The sequence below is a fragment of the Gobio gobio genome (assembly GCF_949357685.1).
Source record: "Gobio gobio genome assembly, chromosome: 18".
NCBI lineage: Eukaryota > Metazoa > Chordata > Actinopteri > Cypriniformes > Gobionidae > Gobio > Gobio gobio.
Genome location: NC_137111.1, coordinates 22889212 through 22907055, shown reverse-complemented (window position 1 = coordinate 22907055; position 17844 = coordinate 22889212). Strand labels below are relative to the sequence as shown.

Here is a 17844-nt window from a genome sequence, read left to right as displayed (position 1 = left end):
GGTAATTACCACCATTAAAGACATCTCTCATGCTAGTTTGGCACCAATTTATAGCCCCAATTCCAGAAAAGTTGGGACATTTTTAAAGGGTTAGTTCACCCAAAAATGAAAATAATGTAATTTATTCCTCACCCTCATGCCGTTCCACACCCGCAAGACCGTTCATCTTCAGAACACATATGAAGATATTTGTGTTGAAATCTGATGGCTCAGTGATGCCTGCATAGCCAGCAATGACATTTCCTCTCTCAAGATCCATTAATGTACTAAAAACATATTTAAATCAGTCCATGTGAGTGCAGTGGTTCAATATTAATATTATAAAGTGATGAGAATATTTTTGGTGTGCATGAAACGGAAGCTGAGATCGTCTTTTTCTCCTTATTGTGATGTATATCCGCGTGTAACAGCTTCTGAAATTAGAAAAAATGTAGGGCGGGGCTTGATTTCATCCTTCGGGAATTGATTGGATCGTTGGAAGTTAGGCGTTGCTAACAAAATGGAGGTAGATTTGAATGCAAGTTTTTGCACTTAGTTGTGGAGAAAAACTCAATCTATCTCTTAAATAAATTTATTTTCTCTCTAAATCCTTTCTACATATGTTACTGAGCATATTTCCTCACTTTTATGCTACAGATTTCACTTATTTTAAGCCTTTTATGGCTTTATTTCTGTAAAACTTTTTTCTCAGCTCTCCCTTATAAGGGGGGCGCGCCGTAAGCGCGTTCACACACGCTGCATTCCTAAGTGCGAGCCGTCACGACAAGCTGTTTGTTCGACTATATTGAGTAATTTTTACATAAAAAAGCTTTTATGCATGCAGAAACGAGACGGGGCGATAACCCCGCCCTCGCGCCATAGCACATGACCGGGAGAGAAGAGAAGTTGTTTCGAGGGGGGAGGGAAAGTTAACGTATTTGATTAAAGATTATAAGGGTAAATGAATTTTTAAAACTTAATGAAGTGAACAGATAAATCAGCTAAAGTAAACACTACAATATTAAATATTAAAAAATGTATTGTAAAATTTCATTTCATGCCGCCTTTAAAGTGTAGTAAATCAAGAATCTGTGATTTGTTAATTCTCTTGAACCTTTACTTAACTGACATAAGTACAAAGTTTCACTGACCAAAATAATTGTATCTTGTAAATACAAACAAATTTTGAATGGGATGGCTGCAACACACTCATAGAAGTGAAAAGATTACAGAATATCCAAGTTAAACTCGTTTGCTTGGATGCAATAAGTAGGTGAACTAGTAATAGGTGAGGGTATGGCATAAAAGGAGCATCTGCAGTCTTTGCAAGCAAAGATGGGTCATAGCTCATCACTTTGTGCCACATTTAACAAGTTCACACTTACTATGTCATTGACATAGACTAGAACTATTGCATTAAGGATTGTGTTGATGTCTGATTAGAGATTATCAAATTGAAGTGAGGAGATGGGGAGGTGGAGGGATGCTGATAAACTGTCAACAAACAGGGATAAATCTGCTGTATATATACCTTTTGTCTCGTTGATTGAGTTGATTAACTAAATGTGCTCCACTTGTGTTCGAGTAGGTTTAATTATCTGAACATGCTCCTCCCGAATTTTGTTAATAAAACATCATATCAGGAGAGAATCGTCAAACCATTCAAAAATCACATTTCTCAATAAAAGATTGCAAAGAATTTAGCTCTTTCACCATCTACCATAAGAAAATAAATCTCAGTCCGCGTAGGGAAAGGCAGAACACCTCTGTTGATGTGCAAGACCTTCAAGCCCTCAGATGTCACTGCATGAGAAACCATCATGCTACTGTGTTAAATATAGACACATGGGCTCGGGAGTTCTTTGGAAAACCGTTGTCACTTAACACGGTCTGTTGCTGCATCAATAAATGCAAATTGAATCTATGTTATGCAAGGAGAATATACATCGGTACAGTGCAGGGCCCAAGCTCATCTCAAATGATCCAAAACACAGTGGAAATGTGTGCTGTGGTCAGATGAGTCCATGTTTCAGTTTGTTTTTGGAAAAAACAAAAACCGAGTTCTCAGTCTCAAAGATGAAAGGGACCATCCAGACTTTCATCAAAGACGGGTACAAAAGCAAACGTCACGAAAAAAGTCACGGTATGGAGTAGCATCAGTGCAAACGGCATGGGTGACTTGCACATGTGAAGGTACCCTTGATGTGGAGGATTGTACAGATACCATACTAATACTGTGTTTGACCCCCTTTCGCCTTCAGAACTGCCTTAATTCTACGTGGCATTGATTCAACAAGGTGCTGAAAGCATTCTTTATTGATAGGCCCATATTGATAGGATAGCATCTTGCAGTTGATGGAGATTTGTGGGATGCACATCAAGGGCACGAAGCTCCCGTTCCACCACATCCCAAAGATGCTCTATTGGGTTGAGATCTGGTGACTGTGGGGGCCATTTTAGTGCAGTGAACTCATTGTCATGTTCAAGAAACCAATTTGAAATGATTCGAGCTTTGTGACATGGTGCATTATCCTGCTGGAAGTAGCCATCAGAGGATGGGTACATGGTGGTCATAAAGGGGTGGACATGGTCAGAAACAATGCTCAGGTAGGCCGTGGCATTTAAACGATGCCCAATTGGCACTAAGCGGCCTAAAGTGTGCCAAGAAAACATCCCCCACAACATTACACCACCACCACCAGCCTGCACAGTGGTAACAAGGCATGATGGATCCATGTTCTCATTCTGTTTACGGCAAATTCTGACTCATCAGACCAGGCAACATTTTTTCAGTCTTCAACTGTCCAATTTTGGTGAGCTTGTGCAAATTGTAGCCTCTTTTTCCTATTTGTAGTGGAGATGAGTGGTACCCGGTGGGGTCTTCTGCTGTTTTAGCCCATCCGCCTCAATGTTGTGCGTGTTGTGGCTTCACAAATGCTTTGCTGCATACCTCGGTTGTAACAAGTGGTTATTTCAGTCAAAGTTGCTCTTCTATCAGCTTGAATCAGTCAGCCCATTCTCCTCTGACCTCTAGCATCAACAAGGCATTTTCGCCCACAGGATTGCCGCATACTGGACGTTTTTCCCTTTTCACACCATTCTTTGTAAACCCTAGAAATGGTTGTGCGTGAAAATCACAGTAACTGAGCAGATTGTGAAATACTCAGACCGGCCCGTCTGGCACCAACAACCATGCCACGCTCAAAATTGCTTATATCACCTTTCTTTCCCAGTCTGACATTCAGTTTGGAGTTCAGGAGATTGTCTTGACCAGGACCACACCCCTAAATGCATTGAAGCAACTGCCATGTGATTGGTTGATTAGATAATTGCATTAATGAGAAATTGAACAGGTGTTCCTAATAATCCTTTAGGTGAATGTAGTTCAATCAAGATGACAATCTTCTTGGGAAGCAAGACAATGCTAGGTCTCATTCTGTAGTGGTTTCATAGACACTCTATACCTGCAGAAGGGATGTACTTGACTGCCTGCAGCGCAGATCTGTCTCCTATTGAAAATGTTTGGCCCATCATGAAAAGGAGAATCAGACAACGACAACCACAGACTGTTGAGCAGCTGTCTTGTATCAGGCAAGATTGGGCAAACATTCCCCTTGTAAAACTGCAACAATTAGTATCCTCAATTCCCAAATTATTAAAAACTTAAGTGTGTTGCAGCCATCAAAATAATTAAGTTGGTCAGCGAAAACTTTGAAAATCTTTGATTTGTTAATTCTCTTTAACTGACAAAAGTACAAAGATTCTTGATTTTATTGCATTTTACAAAATGTTCCAACTTTTCTGGAAATGGAACTGGATATTACTACATTATTTATTCTTCAGATTTTTTTTTTATTGTTTTGATTTTGATTGAGATCTCTTTACTAATAAGAACCTGGGATTATTTAATGACCCTTGATATCCAAGCAGTCTATCTAAAAAATAAATAAACAGGAAGTTCTCGTCCCACAGGAATTTAGCTGCATAGCACACAAAATTAAAAGGTAAAGTGGTCTGCCATGCAGATGCACTACACTGCGTGTGCTCTTCCCATATAAAATACATCCACAATAATGTGACGATTGCATGGGACTGGCAAAGCAGGGCATGGCAGGTCTGTTTTCAATATAAAAGTTAGTCTGCAAAAGCAATTAAGGAAAATTTTTTCATACGTGTCCACTTTTATTAATTTAAGGCTTGACACAGAAGATAATTTTTTTTGACAATACTGTAAAAACAATAATATTCTAAAATATTATTACAACTGCTTTCTATTTGAATATACACTATATTGCCAAAAGTTTTGGGACGCCTGCCTTAACATGAACTTTAACAACATCCCATTCTTAATCTGTAGGGTTTAATATGGAATTGGCCCACCCTTTGCAGCTATAACAACTTCAACTCTTCTGGGAAGGCTTTCCACAAGGTTTAAGAGTGTGTTTATGGGAATTTTTGAACATTATTCTAGAAGCGCATTTGTGAGGTCAGGCACTGATGTTGGATAAGAAGGCCTGGCTCGCAGTCTCTGCTCTAATTCATCCCAAAAGTGTTCTATCGGGTTGAGGTCAGGACTGTGTGCCAGTGAGTTTGAATTCACTGAGCTCCTGAGAGCAACCCATTCTTTCACAAATGTTTGTAGAAGCAGTCTGCATTCCTAGTGCTTGATTTTATACACCTGTGGTCATGGAAGTGATTGGAAGACCTGAATTCAATGATTTGGAGGGGTGTCCCAATACTTTTGACAATATAGGTTGCGTCCGAAAACCTAGGCAGCTGACAATGACAATTATCAGACAATGGCTTGTAAGGCAGCGTTTGTGAATGAAGGCACCTCACAAAACTAATTTCGGACAGACTTCTTAGGCAGTGTAACCGTTTAATGATCTACAGCTAAATAGAGTGAGCTTTGATGAGAACTAAACAAATATCTATTTACTACATTAGTAATTTCTTGCTTGAAATGACATCAGAAGTGGAAAACATTTTTCATTTACACACAAACTGACCAGCAAACGCAACTTTCAGATGCCATCTTTTTTTCCCAGCTCAACTGTCACAGAATGGAACGCACAGGATTGTGGGATATCAAAGGCAGCGAAGGATTCAAATATGCTGCCTTCAAAACTCGATCAGATGAAGGTATCTCAGGAGACAGGAAGTGAAGCTAACATTGGACTCGGATATGCCTTCCTACCTTGAAATGTGTCCTCCGAAGGCAGCTTTTTCCAGGTTTTGGATGCAACCATAGTGTATTTTACAATAACATATTCCTTGTTGTGGCAAAGCTGAATTTTCAGCATCATTACTCCAGTCTTCAGTGTCACGATCCTTCAGAAATAATTTGAATATGATGATTTGTGGAAACATTAATTATTATTATATAAACAGCTGTGCTGCCTTATATTTTGGTGGAAACTGATGCTTTTTTTCACGGTTCTTTGATGAACAGAATGTTCAAAAGAACATATTTGAAATGAAATATCTTTCGTAACTTCGTAACTCAATGTAATATGTCCTTGATGAATAAAATAATTTCTTTCTTTAAAAAAATAAATAATAAATCTTACTGACTCAAAACATTTGAACAGCAGTGTCAATGTGTTCTACAAGTGTCAGGATTAGTTAAGAATGATTACATTAACAGATGTGTTGCACAATAAAAAAATCTAAATTAATGCAAAACTCAAATAGTAGTCACAGCAGATATACTGTTAACTTGCTCATAATGACTGTGAAACATGTAAAGGATTGCTTTTACTGCCCACAAATCCTTTAATTATTTAACTTACTACAGAGTAGAATGTGGTTTAAACTCATGCATCCATGAATCCGCTAACTTTTGATTAAAAAAGAAATGCAGAGAGACTAAATCTTGGGAGAGAAGCACATAACTCAAATTAATCTTGCTCAGCTCTGACTTCAAAAACAAAATCACAAACTGCTCGTAAACATGTCAAAAACGCCAAAAGAAATCACAAACACTGAAGTAAAAGAAACACCACAGCATAGTAACTTTTGTCATTACACTTTATTGTTTCTTTGCAACATCAGCCATGACCCTTGTCATATCTGGCGAGAATTCTGTAATGCTTCAATGTAACCTGAGATTCAAAAATGACTCCGCTAAGGAGCACTTCAATTAATTCCGACAGATTTGACAACGTGTGAACTGTTATTTTCTCTGCAATAATAGTCAGAATAATAATAAACGGCACTAACATAAAAAATTCTAACAGTACAAGAACAGATATAGTGATGGTTGAAGCTGATGATTCTCTTCCCCTACTTTGAAAACAGTGAAAATTGATTAAAATAAGACAGACTAAATCAAGTATAGATGAAGGGTTGACAAGGGTGAAAAACATGTTTAACACTGACCCAAGGCACATCTGCATGGTATGACATGCTTTGTCTGTTTTCTGTTTTGAGGATCTGGTTTGAGACATTCAAACCATGGTGGGGATGTACAGGAGCGTTGCCGTTTTTCTTCCAATGGTTACCCAGGAAAAATCCTGCTGCATTGTGCTCTTTGGGAGGCCTGGAGTAGACACTTTAAAGAGGAAAGCCAGACAAAAGGTCTACGGCGTTCCGAAAATTCACCTATGGCGGATCCTCATACGGGTGTGCGTCACTAACTACTAGTCAGCTGTTAAACATGGCTGCTAACTTGCATGAGAAAATAAAACGGTTTAATAACCCTCCGAAAAATCCTCCTTACCATTTAAAAGCTTCAAGGTTGATGGGAAAGCATGGCCACTTTGAGGCAGTCTGAACGGGGTCAACCTGAACCAACATTAAATCAAACATGTACTGCACTTCTGTAGACTTCATACACTACTAAATGTTTCCACACAGTTTGAGATTATATGTCAAACGCATAGTAAAACTAAAAAGCTAAATAATGGTAAACCACAAAGGGAAAATAAACAGAACAAAATATAAGAATCAGAAAAAAAGACTTTAATTTGACTACAATAAAATTCGATGAAAGAAAAATAAAGATTTTTTTGGTATATCCAGTACAGTGGAGGGTTAGTGGGTATTGTGTAGCCCTTTAAAAACTACAACAGGACCAATGCAGTAGCTGTTACTACAATTCTCAGGGTGTACATGGGCATGTTGCAGTCTGTCAACTTCCTTTTTTCAATTATTTATCATTAGGTGAGACGTATCATTTATCATGTAGATTATGCAGACTTGCAAAAAGAGTGAAATGTTGAGGTGTTATTTCTTTTACTTTATTTCAACTTTAAGTGTGTCTTTCTTTTAAATTACACAAGGGCTCATTGGATACCTCAAGTCCTCGGAGGGTCAATAGCAGATTTTGCCTCATTAAGACCCCCAACAAACAACGACAAAAAAACCCAACCAAAAATCTGACCTTGCAACACCCAAAAAAACTGCGGCTGAACTTCAAGCTATAGCATCATCCGAGTTGCCTCACGTGGAAAAACAGGATACAGGGAAAGCTGTAGGAAGAGGAGGTTAGTATCTAACGTTACATCTGGATTCAGGGTGTGTATGAGGATTCCCAGCTGGGACAAGCTTTGCATGTCCTTCCTATAAGAAGAGGTGGGAAAGGATGGGGATATGTGGTCAGGGTGGGAGGGGATGGGGTCTTCTAGGAGGCTCCGCGGCTCCTTGGAGAGTTCACCTCAATGAACGATGAGAGCTCCAGCAGCGTAACTCACAGAGCTGTCAGACCAGTTTCGGCACTGGCTCGACTGCGCATAGTTTAGGAAAGAGAAGTTCATGTCTATGCCGTTCTTTTTCAGTTCCGCCACGGCCTGGTGGAGTGAGGAGAATCATTGGAGAGTCAACACTAAAGAGATACTTAACAGTAATCTTAAAAGCTTCATGATGAAAGACTAGAAAGCTGGCAAGACATTAGTCAGGGGGGGGGACGACGACACATTAACCGTTAAGTGCTAGACTAATTACCATGCTTACGAACTAGCCATTATTCACATTATTTTGCGTCTGCTTTATTGAGTCAACAATGGTTTGCTAAATAAAATGTCCCGGGGGAAATTCATATGAATCATTCATTAGCAGGTACTCACATTTAGAAGAACGCCGATGGGATGGCGACCACAAATAGTATTATGATATTTCTTCAAGTAATTGCTAAAGGAGATGGGGTCCAATTGTTCTATAATTCCCATTCCCTAAAAAAAAAAAGAAATTAACATGCATGCATTTCACTGACAAACAAAACTGCCATTAATAATGTGGCAATTTTTATTTTATTTTGTTTTATTTATGACTCTCTAATGATGAAATATTGCATTAGACATCTGCTGTAGTTTAATTGCACAACACAACACAACACAGTAATCTAAAATATTCAACTTTCATAAAGCAAGATGGATTTTCAGTAGCACGGTAATGAATGGATATTTCCTAGAAGGAGCTCCAGATCAAACGAGATCTTTGTCACGTAAATGACCCTACCGAGGCAAAAGTACTTTGCCCAGTTGGTAGGCCCTTAATGAGGCTTGGGTTGCTAAGAACATCTGCTATTTGACAGACTGTCATGGGTGGAAAGTATTAAAGTCAGTCTTTGAATCACCGACTTCCACGTCAAAGTAACCATAACAATGACTCTGTAGCTTGGAGAAAAATTCCTCACCTTTTTTTTTCTAGAACCACCAATAGGATTAGCACATTGTGTATTCCAAAGCAGAATGGGCCACTTGCATGTAAACCTCATATGTCAGACATTAAGCGAGTTACCAGAAGGAAAGCGCATAGAAATAGGTTTACCATTTTGTCAAGGTGCTCGATAGATCTGTAGATCTCTCCTTGACTTTCATCGTAGTAGGTGTAACGGAAACGTTGACCTGCAGAATAGATGGAAAAAGTTCAACTTAATCATTTAACCAAAGGAGGGATCAAAAAAATCTCCATCGGGGATATTTGCACGGGTTCCTACCTATGCAGAGCTTTTCAAAACACTCACTTACGAGGTGTATTTCCGTTTGGAAGCTGCCAAGTCTAAGTAGGAAGCAGGCAGCTTGTGTTTCTGGCAAGTCTAGCACATTGACGGAGAACGAGAGTGGAGAGAATGTCTGTGCTCCCGAGATGATGTGGGTGAGAAATGAAAGCGTGCATATCTTCCTGACCAGATTCATGCAGCTTTCGTTATCATTCATTTGAGCTATACATTATTTAGGGTGGTTCGCAAGAATTTTGCCTTGAATAAATGAGCACAGACCATCTCAGATGCCTGTGGTGTCGTTGCTTATAACATGCTTTGTGCTTTTGGTGTATTTTAATTTCTGCATAATTCCAAGTACATTTAAACTATACCAAACTAATGTCATGCTTTCACTCTCCGCTTTTGGGATTATAATTTCAAAATGGATTTTGTATTTCTATATTTTTGTTCTCCAAGGCCTTGGAAATTGTATAAAGTTTGTGTTAAAAGATTAGTTCACGTTAAAATGAAAATTATTCCATGATAGCCACCCTAGGTGTAAATGACTTTCTTCTTTCTGATGAACACAATCGGAGATATATTTATCAATATCCAGATGCTTCCAAGCTTTATAATGGCAGTGAACGGGGGCCACGAGTTTGAAGCTCAAAAAAAGTGCATTCATCCATAAGAGACATACACCACACAGCTCCGGGGGGTTAATAAAGGCCTTCGGAAGCAAATTGATTCAATTTACAAAAAAAGCGTAACTGGCGTAGGACGTAGTGCAAGCGCTCTGAACTGCAAGATGCGTTACACTTTCTTCGTAAGTTGAATACGGAAGGCGGTCTGGTGGAAGCTAGTTATTTTACTTTATAAAGTTTAAAATATGGATATTTTTCTTACAAAAACCCATCAATTTGCTTCAGAAGGCCTTTAATAACACCCCAGAGCCGTGTGGAGTACGTTTATAATGGATGGATGTACTTTTTTGAGCTTCAAACTCATTGGCCCCGTTCACTGCCATTATAAAGCTTGGAATAGCCAGGATATATATTAATATAATTCTGATTGTGTTAATCAGAAAAAAAGTCATATACACCTAGGATGGCTTGAGGGTGAGTAAATCATGGGGTAATTTTCATTTTAAAGTGAACTAATCCTTTAAGTGCTGCTTTTTGTATTAAATGCATATATAAGCACATTTGTTACTGTTACATGCATGTTGCATATATCAAAATTGGTGTGTACAATTGAATAATAAGTTTTGTACAAAAAAATGTGGACTAGGATAATCATTTGACTAATCAACACAGACCCAATGTGAAGAATTAAATGACTAGTCGGTGCAAAAACTAGTAGATTTACTGCAGAAAAGATGTCAGCAGTACATCTTATTTCAACAAATAGGAAATTCTTCACAGATTACTGACTGTAATTGATATCGACTAGTTTCAGTTTTTTGACAGTTGAAAAATTAAAGTGTGAGTGGACACAAACCCCAGTGGCAAAAGTCAGAGGAGATGATGAAGAGATTGGAGGGGTCAGCCAGGTATTTGCTTAGCAGCTTGCCATATTCCTGCTCTTTAGATTCACTCAGAGCTCCCACCAGCACAGGGACGATGCTGAATTCATCTTTATGGCTGTTTTGAGAAACAAAGCAGAGAATCATTTGTCAAGTCCCAGATGGAAATTTGACATTTGCATGTTTATTAATATTCAGTTTTGCATCACTCATTAAAACACTGTGGCCATGTCAAATCAATAGCTCTAAAAAGAGCTTTCAGTTACCCAAATTTCTAAGGTGTGAGTATAATGTGGGGATTTTTTTTATATATTACAGTTGCCCAGCAACTAATTGCTCTGCTTAGAAAAAATACCCAAATGTCTAATCAAACAAATTGAGGGGATGTTAACTCTTCTATGCCCACATACTGTAATGTTTTAATGGCATAATGGAAGCGGTTGGTGGCTTCTGCATTAATAATAAAAAAAACAACAACAGAACATCCATCACTGCAAACTAATTAGGAGGTGCAGCACTAGGTAAACAGATCCTGACAACATAATTAGTGGATCTGGCAGAGATGAACGTGCATTTGAGTGGGACTATGGGTCAATAATGCTGCTCATGGCTTCTGCATAGAGATGCAGTGAAACCTTGATAGATCCTTGCCAAATTGTTTATATAGCGCTTTTAACAATGCAGATTTTTTCAAAGCAGCTTCACAGTGTTAAACTGGAAAATAATGCAACAGAATTTGATTCGGCTGTACAGCCGCTCTGGAGAAAACGGTGATGTCATCTAGCTCATTTCAATTATCAAACAGTGACAATGTGGGCAGATCAGTAATTTAGTTGATGAATTTAATTTAGTTTAGTAATTAAATTTATTTGGATATTTAGTTGAAAATGTAGTGTCCCCAACTGAGCAAGCCAAGCCAAAGGCAACAGTGGCAAGGAACCAAAACTCCATCAAGTGACCTAATGGAGAAAAATAAACCTTGGGACAAACCAGGCTCAGTCGGGGTGCCAGTTCTCCTCTAGCCAATTAACAAACAGTGTCTGATTATTATTCTGGCAACTTTGCAGGTCAGAGGTCATAATAGATCGGAATATTCGAAAGATCGGAGTCATCACGCCGTAGCGGGTTGTATTGAGGATGATGTGTCGATTAAACAATTCTTAAATAGGAATATTCGAAAGATCGGCGTCAGCACGCCGTAGACAGGTTTTATTGAGGATGATGTGTCAATTAAACAATTCTTAAATAGGAATATTGGAAAGATCGGCGTCAGAACGCCATAGACGGGTTTTATTGAGGATGTGTCGATGAAACAATTCTTAAATAGGAATATTCGAAAGATCGGAGTCATCACGCCATAGACGGGTTTTATTGAGGATGATGAGTCAATTAAACAATTCTTAAATAGGAATATTCGAAAGATCGGCGTCATCACGCCATAGACGGGTTTTATTGAGGATGATGTGTCGATTAAACAATTCTTAAATAGGAATATTCAAAAGATTGGCACCACGCCATAGACGGGTTTTATTGAGGATGATGTGTCGATTAAACAATTATTAAATAGGAATATTCTAAAGATCGGAGTCATCACGCCATAGCGGGTTTTATTAAGGATGATGTGTCGATTAAACAATTCTTAAATAGGAATATTCGAAAGATCGAGACAGGTTTATTGAGGATGATGTGTCGATTAAACAATTATTAAATAGGAATATTCGAAAGATTGGAGTCATCACGCCGTAGACAGGTTTTATTAAGGATGATGTGTCGATTAAACAATTATTAAATAGGAATATTCAAAAGATCGGCGTCAGCACGCCATAGACGGGTTTTATTGAGGATGATGTTTCGATTAAACAATTCTTAAATAGGAATATTCGAAAGATCGGCTTCATCACACCGTAGACGGGTTTTATTGAGGATGATGTTTCGATTAAACAATTCTTAAATAGGAATATTCGAAAGATCGGCTTCATCACACCGTAGACGGGTTTTATTGAGGATGATGTGTCGATTAAACAATTATTAAATAGGAATATTCGAAAGATCGGAGTATAGTGAGGTATATCTGAGTGAAACGACGTCTGGAACTAGAAAAACATGTAGGGTGAACAATAAATTAACTTTTAAACGTTAATGTGTGTTTATATATATATATATTCTCCAAATGTATTAAGACTTTCCAGAGTCTGATGTATTCAAGGGAGAATAGTTTATGTTGTTCAAAGCCAGTATGACTGACTTGATTCAGTGGAACACAAATATTTTGAATAATTGAAGAACTGCTTTTAACCATATTATTAAAGTCAATAGGTTCCAAAACAGCACAGAGAAATACCAGAGACTTTTTTTGTTCCACATAAGAAAGAAATGCATACAAGTTTATCATAATTTTATATTTTGGGTGAACTGTTCCTTTAGTCCAGATGAATTTTGTCTGGCGTTGTCTGGTTGTTACCTCTCCATGGCTTTAGCAGTATAAGGCAGGTGCATCTCAATGCTGTGTTCATCTTCGTCTGTCTGCAGACTCATCCTCTCAAACATGCCCGTTTTCCACAGATCAGCGTAAACTGTGTGAGAGAGAAACGGGGGGATTTAAAGCTCTTGTGTTTTAACTCATTGGCTTTCATTGAGGAGTTACAAACAGAACAGGAAATGTATACTAATTACACAAACCCTCATTAACATGAACACAATCAAATAAAAGAGTATTGCTCATATTTTTGTCGCACATTTATCATGGTAATAGCCAAAGATAACAGCTATTAGAAAACTATTGCATAATAACAAACAGAGTCATTTACAAGTTGAAAATGTTCCAATATCTTCTGCAAAGCTCCGTTTGAGAGCAAATGAGCCAGAAGTAAAAACAATCTGGGTGAACACCTTTCTGTGCATTGTTATTCAATCAGCATTTAATCCAGCCACGGTTTCCGTTTTGACTGTGGGCAGGGAGGAAATGAGATTCCTTACCCTTCTGGTCGATCCTCAGGTCATACAGTGGCGTTCTGTAGACCTCGGCGGGGGAGAGGGCACAACGAGACAGCGGCACATGGTGAGAGGGGCCGAGAATGAACACCCTCCGACTGATGAATAAGAGAGTGCTGCGGTTACCTCTCTCCCCACAGCAAACTCAACATTACGGCTACTTCAAGAGAATTTAAAGAAGCTCTGGTGACAGGAGGGACACTTACGTGATTGAGGGGTCCACCTGCTTGTAGGCGTGAGCGGCACACGCGCCACAGTAGGTGTAGCCAGCGTGCCTGCAGAAGACAGTCGTTTAAGAATGCAAAAACACTTCGGAAACAGAAGCAAAAAAGAACTCCACATACGGTGCTATTATGGCTCTAGCTGGACCCACTGTAGATTGTGCTTGAGATAACCAGCCCTCAAGTTGTGCGTTAAGCTGGGATCCTAAACGCAAAGATAGAGAAAAATCTCATTAGCAAACATGAGAGATACAGATGTAATTTTACAGCTATGACTCCTCACCAAGAATGATTATTTGAATGGCTTTCAAATGTAGTTTGTAAGGTACCATTCTCACTGTTTATAGTAACATAGAATACGAGGGTGAAGCTCAAAAATCTATCAAGACAATGTTCTAGTTTGACAATATTTGACCACGGAGACATCGATCTTAGCGATGAGTGCTTTGATTGATTTCAAGAAATTAAGAAAATTAAGCCTATTTTAGAACCATTGCGATTTTTATGCACTGTTTTCATGACAAACATTGTGTAGAATAAGTGATCGTGTAGAAAAGAATACATTTAATATTTAAATTCCATTGCCATAATACTACAACTCTTTTTTTTATCTCATTACTGCAATGCAGTAAAAAAAAAGTATATTTAATATTTATTCATCATAGTATCACCTCAGTACCACAACTTGCTAAACAATCTTATAATAAAGCATTCAGCTGTGGATTCCTCCTCTACTTCAATCATTCAAACAAAAAGTCAATAGGTGAAACTGCTGTCCTGAATGTTGATTTTCAGCCTCAGACAGTGCCATTGTCCCAGTTCTAATGACTTTCTTATCAGAGTCTGACAGGACAAGATAACAGTTATGAGAGCCAGTGAACAGATGAACTTCAGCTGATTCTGTGAAAGGAATAGCAACAATGCAACCAATTTTGTCAAGTTTTAACAGTTGTTAATCAAATCTCTAAACTGTAATGAATCATACTATTACATCCCTAATGATATTCCCAAGAGCAGCCAGGTCTGAATATTGATAAATATGCAAATGTATTCATTTTAGTGCTGGACTGATATGGATTTTTAAACTGATGCGGACACTAATATCTACAGTGCTGTTCAAATATAATACAATTTAATGACATTCAAAAAAAAAAATGTAGTTAGTAGTGCAATCCATTACATTACACATAATATAATCGGACTACTTTGACTACATTTGACCTAACTTGTTTATCACATTGAACTGAATAGGAAATTATTGTGCCATATTGATATAAAAATACAAAGAGAAAGAAATATATTCTTTATATCATTTTATATTTTTGTATCAACAACATGAAGTTGTTTCTTCAGGTTTCCCAAACTGATTTTTTTGATGGAACTGCAGGGGGTTTGTGAGTTTACTGAAAAGCTAATAATTTAACAAATCATAAAAATGTAAAACTAAAATAAATAATACCATTATAATAGGGTGTTTGAAAGACAAACACCTTCCAAAGGAATAGTAATACATGGTTAAATGACTTACTGAGTGATAATGTGATAATTCAAATAATAACTAATATTTTTATTTGATATGCAATGTTACAAAGTTGAGAAATCACTCCTTAAAAGTGAAATAATTACTGTAAATCCAGCGGTCAAATGCTTTGTGGCCTTTCAATTTGCCATTTGTCAATATAGCCACCTGACTAGTGGCTGGTCTGTGTGTGTAATTTCACTAAACTAGGAGAATTTCTAGGAGAGTTTCTTTTTTTTTTTTTTTTTAAAGATAAGCTGAGACCTGGTCAATTTATCAGTCTAGCACATATGAAGAATGGCAATAAAAAAATAGCAACTGTAGCAATTTTATTGTTCAAAAGAAATGTTTTTTTATTTATTTATAAATGTTTAGAACGCACACTGGCTGATTGCAATATGTACAGATTCTAATTAAATAATTTAATGACAACAAACGTGACATTTTAATTCATTTTATACAATAGATAGATAGATAGATAGATAGAGATAGAGATAGAGAGAGAGAGAGAGAGAGAGAGAGAGAGAGAGAGAGAGAGAGAGAGAGAGAGAGAGAGAGAGAGAGAGAGAGAGAGAGAGAGAGATCAAATGGGGGTGAATTTGATGGGGGAAACCATCAAAACATCAGGACTCACCAGACCATTTAAAAAAAATATATATATATTACATTAGATATTATTTGCTATCTAGAATACACATGCAAAAGACTGGTTGTTTTTTCACAAAACAAGATCTCCAGCAAATATGGTGGCAGCATGCAGAACACAGGTTATCGTGTAAAGGCCAGCAGACTGATTTATGAAAGGTGTAAATATATGTGATCTACTGTGTGTAGCACTGAGCTTTTGTTATGCTTCCTTTGTTACTGCATGAGAGAGAGAAAAAAAACACCACCGGCCCTCTAAAGACTTTCATGGGCTGACTGCTCACTGTATCTGCTGGAATGGATCTGGACAAATAAATGCTGACCGATATAACAATAAACAGTACTACTTGACATGAAACATATGGTTTGATTCTCCATGAAAACACAGCTGTCATGTACAGCTGTTATATGAACTTCATCAAATAGCTTTAGCCGTTAGCAGGGTAAATCCAGTCTCCTGAATTGCGGCAGAAGTTTATCTATCTGGATTTACTGATCCGGCAAAGGGCTGGGTAAAGGGAGTGTGGATGGTATATTAATCTGTGGTATTAGTTTGTGTAGTTGGTGTGCATGAAAGATTCACACACACCGGCTATAGGCTAACCCGCTAACTGCTGGCCTGTTTTTGTTCTCAGCTGCTGATACACACAGAGAAGCTACACAACGGAGACACAAAATTAAACCAACGACAGGCAAATATGAGAGGAACACAAGAGTCTGGTCGATTTAGATAATGGCCCGTGGATTTAAATGCAAGTGGTTCTAGTTTACTCAATGAAAAGCTGAAATAACTATTAAAAATCGTTTCTAACATATAAACTAATTCATGAAATTATAATTTAACGTTAAACGCCAGGACGAAGTAAAAGCTTTTGTTTACAGAATTAGACAGCAGAATTAAATCTATTTAAAGTATATTTTCACTAAATTAAGCTGACATGTTTTGGTTTGCATTTAAAACCAAGCTAGTTCGTTTTAAAAAAGGATGACAGCTCAGAAAAAATTTATAAATGTAAAGAAACACGCTCTTAAACAATTTTAAGCTCGGCTATTTAATAATTCCCAGCTGATCGCAGAGGCCGTGTCAAAAAAAATCAATGAGCTGCCTATCTAGGCAGCATCTTTGGCTATCATAGGAGCGTGCTGAACGTCCCAGAAATGCTGTCTAGCTAGGCAGCTCACTAGGTTTTGAGACACCACCAGACTCACACACACATTGGTGTTAAGCAGGACACCGGACCTCAGGCCCGGGCCGCTCTCTGGCTCTACCTGAGGCCGTGTACCAGCTGCCGGCGTGGCTCGCTTCTCTGCACACCATCCGGTTCGACATCTTGGTGCCCGCGCCGCCTATCTTGGTCCAATAAAACCTCGTCGGTGGGGGGGAAGAATGAACTAAAAACACTAGGAAAATATGCTCGCCCAAAAAGTATCTGCCTGTGCTGAAGCTGCGTGTCTAAAGAAGGGGTGTTTTATATCTTGATATAAATGTGATACATATAAGTGACAGTACGCAAAAATATAAAGAGGTTGATAGTCTAGCAGTGAAGAACAAAGATCCAACCAGTTCATCCGCTCGCTGCCAAGTTTGTCTCTGTTATCCGGATGGGCTGGTTTGGCCCATCTCGGTTTCCGTTCCGTCAGAAAACCTGGGCGGGGAGAGATGATTGACCGACTATAGCAATAGACTGATTGGTCGATGGAGATTTAAGGCGTGTCCAAGAGGACGCATATGTAGATAACGCTTTGATTATTGGATAGCTCAGTGTGTTTGGCTGAGACTCATTGGCGGAAACCATGTGGGCGTGGACTCGCAGACCGTTTTGTTGCTAAAAAAACATCATTACAGCATTTGTACAAAATATGATTAAATACACTTTTGGTGTTGAAGAAATGTGTTTTTCCCCCGTGCAACGATACAAGAAGATTTATTTTAGGATTGTCAAATTGTACTAAATTGTACAAAAAAAATAATATATCTCTTTTATATAATTTTGTTAAAGACGGTGTTTGTTGTTGTAAATATGTGAATATGATGATTAGT

General features: G+C 38.1%; 1 protein-coding gene across 1 annotated transcript; it reads right to left on the bottom strand.

Annotated features, from left to right (window-relative positions):
- Positions 1-6921: 6921 nt before the first annotated feature.
- Positions 6922-17442, bottom strand: memo1 (mediator of cell motility 1). The gene is made up of 9 exons (XM_079842187.1): positions 17073-17442; positions 13763-13844; positions 13625-13693; positions 13404-13516; positions 12889-13000; positions 10403-10545; positions 8749-8825; positions 8046-8150; positions 6922-7769 (listed from the first exon to the last, which is right to left on the bottom strand). Exons 1-9 carry the CDS (start codon positions 17131-17133, stop codon positions 7638-7640), a joined length of 894 nt encoding a protein of 297 aa, XP_079698313.1. The 5' UTR covers positions 17134-17442; the 3' UTR covers positions 6922-7637.
- Between the last annotated feature and the right edge of the window lie 402 nt (positions 17443-17844).